The 10,953-nt window shown below is 61.8% G+C and overlaps 1 protein-coding gene across 4 annotated transcripts in view; it reads left to right on the top strand.

The window, feature by feature from the left end:
* Positions 1 to 4,994: 4,994 nt before the first annotated feature.
* Positions 4,995 to 10,953, top strand: part of PDE9A (phosphodiesterase 9A) — an 86,523-nt gene continuing 80,564 nt past the window's right edge. For all 4 annotated transcript variants that reach the window (XM_041735031.1, XM_041735029.1, XM_041735030.1 and 1 more), the window contains exon 1: positions 4,995 to 5,306. In XM_041735031.1, coding sequence (XP_041590965.1) covers positions 5,238 to 5,306 — 69 coding nt within the window. In that variant the 5' untranslated portion in view covers positions 4,995 to 5,237. The remainder of the gene's footprint in view (positions 5,307 to 10,953) is intronic.

Here is a 10,953-nt window from a genome sequence, read left to right as displayed (position 1 = left end):
TGCTCGGCGAGGACTCCGATGCAGATTCTTTCTCCCTCTCCCTCTGCCTCCCCCCACCCCGCTTTGGCTTGTGCATTCTCTCTCTCTCTCTCTCTCTCTCTCAAATAAATGTTAAAAAAAAGGAAAAAATAAAAAAAGATGTTTCTCTTCTTCTTCGATCGGCGAATGCAAACAGGATCACGGCTATCTCATTTTGTTCAAAGTGTGGCAGAAAGGACCTCTCCGCTTGCTGATGGCGGCCAGAACCGTGCTATAACCATCCAGAAGGCAATTCAGCAAAGTCAAAAAGATTTTTTTAAAAGATTATTTATTTATTTATTTATTTATTTATTTATTTATTTATTCATGAGAGACACACAGAGAGAGGCAGAGACACAGGAAGAGGGAGAAGCAGGCTCCCTGCAGGGAGACCGATACGGGACTCGATCCCAGGACCCCGGGGTCATGACCTGAGCCGAAGGCAGACACTCAAACACCGACCCCACCCAGGCGTCCCCAAAATCAAAAATTTAGATGTGCATACACCTCCACCCTGAAGCCTGACGTCCCAGGATCAGTTCTACAGACTAACAGCACGGCTCCCCAGGGACGCGCATGAGGTTCCTGCCTACACTACTCAGAACCACAAAATGCTGAGAAGATCCCAACGCCCACTGCGCAGGGAACAAGAGAAGAAAAAAAGAAAATGTGCGAGTCAGAGAGCTGCGGGCCGAGGATTCGGAAGACGGTGGGGCTCCACGTCCTGATCTGTTCGGGACCCTGCCTCTCGCACTGCATTCTTTGAAACACTTACAACCAGTAATAATTTTATAATTACCAACACCATGAAAAGACACAAGCTGACGTGGGTACAAATCAAACTCCGGTAACATGGTCAACGCCACGGCTCTTGCTGCACACGCTGCTTTTCCTCCCTTCGCCCCAAAGCTCGGGGCAGATCCTGGAGCATCCTGCCAAGCGGCTTCCCCAGGGGGTTAGAGCAGTTTACGGGGTGTTCAGTTCCTTATGTATGTATGAAACAGGCTGATCCCTCCAAGAGGCGGATGATAAAACTGTCAGAGTGTAAAGCGTCTTAGATCCAGGGAGCGTGTTCATTTTAATCCCGTCCTACGGGGCTCCCAGAGCTCAGCACACCCCAATCTCCCCTCATAAAGCCTGCTCAGCGCCATATATGCAGTTGGCACCAATACACTTGGCTTGTTCCATACGTTCATTTGGTGCCCCCCACCCCACCCCTGGTTCAGAAAAAGAATTGGTAGAGGCAGCCACTGGATCCTTCCCAGAGCAATTATTAAAAACACCAGGTAGGCCCAAGGAAAAGAACAGGCAGGGGGATGCCCTCGGGGCAGACCAGCAGCAGGTGCTGGGAGCAGGTGCTGGGCGCTGCTGGCCGCAAGGGAGGATGCTCCGCCTGGCCAAGCCACCCTGGACACACGTCGTCCTCTGGACTTTTCCCTGAACTTCCCTGCTAATCCCTGCATCCTCCCTGCAGAGACAGGGGAGACCTGCTCTTCCTCCTCACGTGGCTTCGCGTCCTCAAGCCAGAGATGAAGAGCCGGTGTGGGACCCGGGGACCAGGGCCAGCCCCTCCCACCGTGTCTCAGCTCGGTCCCTCTGCTCTGATGCCTTACTTTGAAATTCTCCCTTGGTGCGGTCTTTGCGGCGGTTAGCGAGTGAGCTCTGCATACAGAACGCGCCTGTGCATTCGGCACCGGAAGAAAGTGCAGAGTCCACGCGGGGCCAGAGACAGAGGCTGGACTCAGTTCTGGTCCTCAGGAGCCCGGTGGCTTTGCATCTCCAGGCGCTCCCTCACCACTTCCCCTTCCCTGTGAGGTTTAGGCAGGAGCTCGCACTCGGAACGTCCCAGACAATCGGAGGCTTCCTTCCCTGTGACTCCCCCTGGGACTAGGTGAACTCCAAGTTGGGCCTCTCGCTCCACCCAGGCTCCCCATCCTGCCCCCAGCCCCCAGCCCACCAGGCAGAGGCAGGTGGTTTCCTCGGGTTTTGTCTTGATTCTTGGAACTTAACACCGGCTGCACGCCTGGTGGCCAAGCCGGGGTCAGGAATGCAGGTCGGGGACCCCAGGAGACACCTGGGCTGATTCAGGACATACAGGGGAGCGCTGGCTCCCCGGACCTTACCTACCCCAGGGGCCGTCCAGGATGAGAGAGCAGGAGTTCAGGCAGGACTACATGATATAAAAGGGAAGGAGAGCAAACACGTCGAAATGACGTCAACCCAAGCGATGAGCAGAAATGAAAGATGTGAGCAACCTCCCAACTGGGTGCGGAATCCAGCCACTTCTCACCGCTGTGGTCCACGACCGCCAGGGTTGTTTGCAAAAGCGACAGCAGCAGTGTCTTTGCAGCTCTCCCTGCTGCAGCCCTGCCACCCAGCAGCGGGATGATCCTGTCAAAACACCAGCAGGCGAGTAGGCCACAAGCCTCCTCCTCCACATGCCATGAGGCTGGCATCCAGAAGAGTGGCATCGGGTCACTTGCATGGTCCACACGGGGGCCTGCCACTCGCTCCCCATTGCAGCCCCCCTGTCCCCTCTCTCCCCCCGCCAGCTGCATCGGGCACCCCCCCCACCCCCCGGCCCATGCATGAAAGTTCTTCACCCTTTGCTAGAAGGTTCTTTCCTCCTGGACTCCTGGCTCCCCAACTCCTGCGCACTGTGCCTGGCTCACTCTTTAATACGTCAAGTCCCCATGTGCCACATTTGGAATCTCCTTCCTCGAGTGACTTTTCTCCTTTGCACTCATGACGATCCAACACGCGACATGCTCCATTTATTTGTCCCACCTTGTGTGTCTCGCAGTGAAACGCCAGCTCCTCCAGCCCGAGGTTTTAGTGTATTCCCTCCCGAACGCCGGCACCAGCACCAGGGGAGGCGCGGCCGCACAGCGGTGCTGATGTGCGCTGGAACCACTGCCCCACGCGGGCATGAGGCAAAGGCAAGGACTCCTCTCGGGGGCGACAGCTAAGTCTCTCTGAACCGGGACCCACGGCATCCTAGCTCCTCACATGCTGACGAGAGAGATCATTATTCTGGCTACAGACCAGGCAGCCAGGAGGCCCCGGCGCCCCACGGGATGCCGGACGGAGATGTGCACGCTCCTCAGAGCCGCACACGGCATTCGGACACCCGTCCTTCCAGGGCACCAGAAGGAGATGACTGGAGAGGGTCAGGTCAGGTGACCAGGACACATGGGGAATAAATAAGTATCGGGCTAATGAGCCATCTGCTGGGCGGTGAGGTCTCCACGCCAGGCAGCACACCGGCCCACAGGTCCATCACTGGATTAGCCCAAATAACATCCGACCGTTCAGCGACAAAACTGAACTATAATAATCGCGCTCGCTCCAATTTTCTGGGGACACGTTATCCTGAACATGAGTCAGGTGGCCAACTCTAACCAGCCAAGCGAGGCTACCCCCAGCTCAAAGGTCTCCCACGGCCCCGATCTCTCCCTTCTAGCCACTTCTAAAGCAAGTCTCATGGTGCCCGGGCTCCGATGCGGTCCCTTCACTGGGCTGGAGGCAAGGCCAAAGCCATCATCATTCTTTGACAGCCAGCAAGGGACACGAAGTGACACCCGCGAGACTGTCCAAAGGCTGGGGAAGAATGCTTCCTTAAAGGGCACGAGCCCCGCCGCCCCCAGGGCTCCATCCTGGCCAGTGTTCAGGGTGGAGGCCGGAGGGCCAGACAAGGGAAAGGCAGTGACCCCGCGCCGGGTCCCCGCGGCTGGAGCAGGCCCCGAGGGCGGCAGGAGCCCGTGGGCACCAGGCGCTCTCTCAATAAGCAAAACCCAGACATTCAACAGATGGAAGGCAGTGGCTTGGAATCCGCATAGAATGGAACAATAAGTGCATTCTCTGGCTGCTTTGACACCCGCTTCCAAAAGCAACAGGCACTTGGAGCCGTTCAGCACTCACCAGCCCTCCTCCCACTGGTTCCCACTGGGAGCTCTCAGAGACTTGGGAGCCAGGAGGAAGCCCCCAGTGTGATCTCCAGGTCACTAACTGCCTGAAATCCCTCCTGCCTTTCCCACGCTCCCCCGTAGCAATTAGGGAGGTGGGGGGGGGCGGTGGTGGTGGGCAGAGCAGCGCTGAATCGAGCAAGAGCCCGTGGCTGGGTAATCCTCTCTCTGGCTCCATTAAGGACAGAAATAAAATTGCCATTTCAGCTCTGGGTGCAGCTGGAAGAGGCTGTCACTCCCAAGAATGTACAGAGAACTTAGGAGAAGGATGCGCATGAATGAGAAGCAACTTTTCCCATTTCCTAGGCGAATTACAGGAGGGTGGCAGCCACGGCAGGGAGAGGCTGAGCCTCGGGGAGTTGCCTGATGCTAAGCGGTGCCAGGATGACAGTAATGACCGCCGAGGCTCAGGGCCCCAGGTCCCTAATGTGCTTGATTAGCCACCTGGGGCAAAGGAATCGCTAAGGGCAACTGTCCATGTGGGGAGCTGCCCAGCCTGCAGCCAGAGGGGGTCGCTCTGGGAATTTCTGGAACCTGGGAGGTGACCAGGCTGCAGCCAGAGGGGGTCGCTCTGGGAATTTCTGGAACCTGGGAGGTGACCAGGCTGCAGCCAGAGGGGGTCGCTCTGGGAATTTCTGGAACCTGGGAGGTGACCAGGCTGCAGCCAGAGGGGGTCGTTCTGGGAATTTCTGGCACACGGGAGGTGGCCAGCACCGCAGCCAGAGGGGTCACTCACTATGGGCACCTGTCCAGAGGTCACCTGGAGAGAGTCTTCCCGCTTGGCCCTGTCCCCAAGGCAGCCAGAGTCAAACGGAAGAAGAGGGGGTGTGCCTTAATATGGGAAGGGAGGGAAGGGGGAGGAGGGAAGGGAAGGGAAAGGGGAGGAGGGAAGGGAAGGGGAGGAGAGAAGGGAAGGGGAGGAGGGATGGGGAAGGGGAGGAGGGATGGGGAGGAAGGGGGAGGAGGAGGAGAGGGAGGAGGAGGGCAGGAGGGGGCGGGAGGGAAATGAGGGAAGGAGGAGGGGGGAGGCAGGCAGAGGGAGGAGGAGGGAGGCCGGGCCGGAGGCGGAGCAGAGCCTAGACGCGGCCCGAGGCGGCTGCCGACCCGCACCGGTGGCGGTGGCGGCGCCCTGGTTGGCTGGTCCCCGCCGTCCTCCCGCCGCCGCCCCCTCCTCCCTCCCACTCCCGCCCTCCCCGCGGCGGCTGGCGTCGAGAAAGTACAGTCAAAAGTCCCAGTGCCGCCGCTGGGCGCAAGATGGGATCCGGCTCCTCCAGCTACCGGCCCAAGGCCATCTACTTGGACATTGATGGGCGCATTCAGAAGGTAGCCCCCCTCCCCCGTGCTCACCCCCCCCCCGTGGGGACCCCCTCCCTGGGGCAGCGCCGGGGTCCCAGGGTCGCGGGGTCCGGGCTCAGCCTCCGACAACTTGGGCTGGGGGCGGGCGCTGCGGGGCTGCTGTGCACCCCCCTCCGGGTCTCATCGCGCTGAGTTTGTAGGTTCAGGGGCTGGTGCAGGAAGCGCGCCCGTCCCTCCCAAGGACCCCAGAGCGGCCGAGCCCCTGGGCTGCCCTGCGGGACACGGTCCGGGTGCAGGGGTGGCGACTGGGGCGGGAGGGTGACCCAGGACCCGCGACCCCCCCAACCCCACCCCAGGCAGTGGAGGGGAGCAGGTGCGGGGGGGCGGGGCTTGCGGGGAGCAGGGGCTGCTCCTGCCCCCCATCCGGACCCGCAGATGGACAGCTCTGACAGCAGAGGGGCTCCTTGAGGCTGGCCCTGCCCCTGGGCCCAGGGAGAGGCCGGGTGCCAGGCTGGACCAACCCTGTGGTCCCTCTGCCCTTCCCCAGAGACCTGAAGCCCTCCCAGGGTCCAGCGGCCCTAACCGGCTCCACTGTCCAGAGCAGACCCCCTTTGTTCCCGGCGCCTCCCTTTCTAAGCCCCTGGCCTGAGTCCAGAGCCCTGGGCCCCTGCTTCTGATTGGCAGAGAGGAACAATAAGAGAGCTGGCTTGGAGGGGGGATCTTTAGCTCCTCCTGAAGCCCCCCCAGCCCCAGGGGTGGGGGGAAGCCACGTGAGGAATCACTCCCAAACTTCAGCTGGACGGTTCAGGGAAGCCCTGCAGCTGCCACCTCTCACCTTGCTCTTCTCAAGGACCAACCCCCCCCCCGGGGGCAGGGCCCCCCAGCCAGTCGGCCAGTAGGCGTGGGCAGAACGGGGGGTCTCTCCGGAGGTCTCCGGAGTGCCTCTGCCAGCTGACGGACTGGCCGGCAAGCCACCCGCACCCTCGCCATCCCCATCTCCATCCCAGGGAAGTGGAACTCCCCTTCCCCCACCACCACCCGCTTTAATAGAATCAGAGAGCCGGGAACAGGAAGCCTCCGCAAGGCCAGGTTGTCAACACTCTCACTTCATCGGTGCTGGGCAGTCGGGCAGTGGCGGGGGCAGGACCGCACCCCGGCCCCCCGGCTTCCAGGACTAGGCCCCTGTGACTGAACCGGGATTTAACAGCCCCCTCAAAGGAAGACAGGCCCCTCGGCTGAATACTTCTCTGCTTCAGTGTACACACGCACGCACAAGCATGCCCACGCGTGCACATACACATGTGCACATGCGTGTCCACGCACAACATGCACACAGGCATACACGGATATGCACGCCCGCGCACGAACCGCACACACGCCCCTACCCCACCAGATGAGAATTCTCAAAGACTGGCCCTTTTTATCTTTTGTAAGAGAGGAGATGAGATGTTGTCACCAGGTCAGAAGTGGCAGCTTGCTCCCCAGAACTTCCCAAAGGCCTCCCCGGGAGCTCGATTGGAAGTGGCTAAAAAGTGGAAGCGAGGTGCCGGAGGGTGGGAGGTGAGCGTGGTCTGGCGAGCTCTGCCGGCATCGCGGGCTGGCTGGTTTTCGGAAGTTGACGCACCTGAGGTTGGGGTGACCTGCGGGAAGAACAGCCGTGTGGGCGCACCTGCATTCAGGAGGGAGGCCGTGCCTTGGGAGGGGCCGCACCTGCTGCTCAGTGCTCGCCCCACCACGCCCCGTGGCCCGGAGCAAGTCCCTGGGCAGCTGTGAGCCACCTGCTCCCGTGTCCGCTTGATGGACGGTCGTGAGAAGCCCCCCCCGACGGTGCGAGCGGAGAGGCTGGGGCCCTGCGGGAACAGGCGGCCCCACGCACGAGTGTCTCTGTCCACAAGTGGCCTTCGCTGATCCAACAGGGGAGGGGGCAGCCCAGGTGGGCTGTGCCCCTTGCACCTCTCCCGTGTCCCCAACGTCCCTTACTGGCTCTTGACCTTGCTCTGCGCCCTCTGCCTTTGCTGTTGACGCCGTTGAAGGGTCATCGCTGGGCTTCTGGGCCTGGCTGAGAGCTGAGACCTGAAGCATTTGGGGTTTTCATGCTTGTGCTGCAAAATGACACTAGGCCCCTCACCTCACACCCAGTGGTATCATGGGGACCTCAGACGTCTCCGCTGAGAGTGTTTGCAGCAAACGCTCTTTCCTTAAGGCCCCAAGCACTGGATTGGGGGGGTGCTCTGTCTCCCTTTTATCCTTCATAGCTCTTCCCCCCGCCCCGGAAGGTCATGGACACAGACCCCTACCCCCACCAGTGAGTCCTCGGGGAGGGCGTGCTGGGGGGGTTGCTCGCTGGGTCTGCACTGCTGTGCGCCCCCCAGTCCTGTGGCCACGCCTCATTTCTGCCCTCTGCTGCTCCAGTCACCCAGCTCTTGGGCACCCCACGCTCCCTGCCGAGAGGGCACAAACGTGGGGGGAGAGCCGTCACAGCAGTGACTCCTGCCGGTGCAACCTGCCCCAGCAAAGCTGAGGGGGACCGGTCTCCAGTTGTCCGAGGGGAGGCCGCCTGCCTTGTCTGAGGACACACCTGGGGTGATGACACTGCAGGCGTCTCGGGCGCTTGAAGAAACCCTGCAGCCCTCGCTCAGACAGCTGGTTCAGAGCTTTCTGACATGTAGAGAATTCTAGACGCACAGCTCCCCCACCAGCCCGGGGTGATACAGCATGAGACCAGCAGTGGGAATCTGGGGGTCTGGGTAGCCTTGGGGGGACCGATCTTCCATCTGCGGCCCTTCCTCAGCGGCTGTGCGGAGGGGGCTCGGAGGGCAGGGGTGGCTGGTGAGGGTGGCAGGGAGCTGTGCAGGCTGCTCCCAGGGCCTCGCCTCCCTCCCCGTGGCCAGGTGAGGTCCTCAACCTCTGCGTCAGGTGGGGATACCCGTCGTGGAATCGGCCTGACGAGGCCAGTCCCTTAGCCCGCTCTGCAGACTATCAATCAGCCACCCTGAGCCGAGGCCTGGGTCCTGTGTGAACGTGACGCCTGCGACTCGGTTCCACCAGGCCATGGCCTCACAGAGAGTAAACCACAGCTGTCGCAGGGCGCCCAGGGATGGACGGGAGGACACAGCGGGCCCCGCCGGTGAGGCAGGGCTGTGGTGCCAGCAGTGGGGGGGCCTGATGAACAGGCTCCCTCCCTTGGTGAAGACTGGCTTGGGGGGGCCCTGCAGGTGGGGGTGGTTTGCAGACTGGGAAGCCTTAGGGAGACCCAGGTTAGGAACAGCTGGATGGCCGAGGGAACAGCCTCACTCTATGCACCTGTCCCCTACATCCCTCCTCCTCTGCTCCTGTTGGAGGCGAGAGCTGGGAGCCAGGGTCCCCAGACCTGCATAGCTGGGGACCCCGTCTCCAGAGGACTCTTCTCTAGAAGCTGCTGTTTCTCTGCTTTGCTCAGAGGGTTTGCTTTTTTCTTTCATCTGCTGCCCCTGTTCCTTTCTCGCCCACGGTACATCCAGAGAGGGTGTGCTCAGCTGGGATGTCCTGGGGGTGCCAGGATGATGCCCTTGGCGTTGGGGAAGGGGGGGCCGCCTGGTAGCAGGTCCAAGCGTGAGTTCCGTGATCTCATGCATGAAGAGGAGTGAGGCGTCCGTGCGACCCTGGGGCCTGGCTTTGGGCTGCGGCTGCTGAGAACCCTCCTCTGGGCCCGAATGGCCATTCCGGAGCTCCTACCTGCCTCTGGAAGGGACACCTCCGTTGGTGCATTGCCCTGGCCTGGTGGCTCCCTCAGGGACAGTGCCCCGGTCATGGCACTCAGCCCAGACCACCCTCGGCCACGCGGAGCCCTTGTGTCCTCGTCCCGGCCTCACTGCCGCGGGGACCCCAGCCTCACTCTGCAGCTGGAACCCATGTCGGAAAAAAAAAACAAAGAGCCACTTGACTTTGGTAAGTGGTTTCTGCTCTGAAACAAGGAAACAAATGAGAAAAAACCCAAAGGGAAGAGTAGCCTTGGAAGGCTGTTAAAATATCTACAGAAGACGGTTCCCGGCTCACCGTTTGCGGGTGGGCCCCGCGGCGGACTGCTGTCCCCTCCCCGGGCCCAGTGCGCTCGGCTGTCCCGCCTCCTCCCAGGGAGCCAGCGTCCACACAGCCCAGGGCCCGCTGTGCGGGGGTTCCAGGATCCCAGGAGGTGCAAGGTTCCTCCCCCTGGCACCTGCAGGGCCCTGACCCGGTTTTCCTCGTGGCCAGGCCCTCCTCCCTGCCCTTGAGGTTGAGGCCTCCGCAGCCCGGCCAGCCCCCCCACTCCCTGTGCCCCCCAAGGGGCTTCAGGCTCCTCCACTCTTGTTTCTGGCCTTGGTGCAAACGCAGGCCGGCCTCGCTCCTTCAGAGCAGTCCCCTCTTCTCTTCTTTGAAGGGTGCAGCTGAGCCGCCCCGCCTTGTCCCGTGTGGTCAGCACGGCAGGGCCCTCCGGGCCCGGGGCTCCTGGGCACCTTTCCCCCTCCTGGAAAGCACGTCTGTCTGCCACCTGGCAAAGCCCAGCGAACACTTCCTTTCACTTTAAGATGTGCGACCTGCTCTGCCCTCGCTCAGGGCCAGCGGGGCCCGGCCGCGGAGGGGCCGCTCTCGGTTGGCGCAGGGCTGTATGCACCGGCAGGGCAGACTGGCGACGAGTCCTCCGGGCGCGGGCGCTGCTCTTAGTTCGCCCCGCACCCCCGCCGGGTGACGGGGACTCCCCTCGGCCACGCTCGGCGCCTCGAGCACCGTCTGTGTGCCTTCCGTTGAGTGTTTATGGCTCAGGATATTTCTGCAGACACTGAAATGGTGACAGAAGCGAATTGCAACGCGGGGATGTTTGGAGACTCCAAGCTGGGAGATGGGGGTCGTCCCACACCGTCTTGGTTTGCAGCGTAGAATGGAGATGGTCTGGCAGCGATGGGGGCCACGTTTTGCCTCCAGGCCCGCCCCCCAGCTGGCGATGACCCCTCTGTCTCCAGCTGCGTCACAGCTGGGAGGCGGGACTGAACAAGAACACCGTGTGTGTCGAGCCTCTTCCTCAACGAGTAGATGGGCCTGCCGGCCCGCGGTGCCCCCACGGGCATTGTGCAAACGGAAACTCTTAGAAACGCAGCGTCTCTGAATTCTATCCAGCCAGGGGGGTGGGGGGACCGAGGGCAGTCACCTTCTCCTTGGAAAAGTGGGCACAGCAGTGGTGGCCCCGTTGGGTGGCCACAGATGGTGCTAAGCAGTAAGCGAAGGGCCTAGGGCGAGCCGGCCACGCGGGGAGGCTCAGTGAGCATGTCCTGCATGAAGACCCAGGCTCCCGCCTCCCCCAGGACGCTCCTGTCACTGGTTCGTATCCCCACGAGCCCACTGTGAGCCTGAGCCAAGGCCCCGGGCCCCCTGCATCCCCCTATCCGGGACACCTTCATCTCCAACTTGCTGGAAACAGAGCCGGGAGGGCCGGCAGCCTGGGCTCAGGGCCGCCTGGCCTCAGAAACGTGCAGAGCACAGCTCCGGCCGTCAGGGAGGAGAAGCAAGAGCAGACCAAGGGCATGGTGTCCCCGTCAGACAGCTCACGTGAACTGACGTGCAGATGAAAGATGAAACAGGGACTGGGCCGAGCAGCTGATGCAGAGCCACGGGGAGCCCAGGACACGGCCCCGCGGTCAGACAGCGGGACTGGGTGCACAGG

This window comes from Vulpes lagopus, chromosome 20 (assembly GCF_018345385.1).
Source record: "Vulpes lagopus strain Blue_001 chromosome 20, ASM1834538v1, whole genome shotgun sequence".
NCBI classification, from domain to species: Eukaryota; Metazoa; Chordata; class Mammalia; order Carnivora; family Canidae; genus Vulpes; species Vulpes lagopus.
Note: the sequence above shows the minus strand (reverse complement) of the source record. Positions and strands in the feature narration are given on the sequence as shown.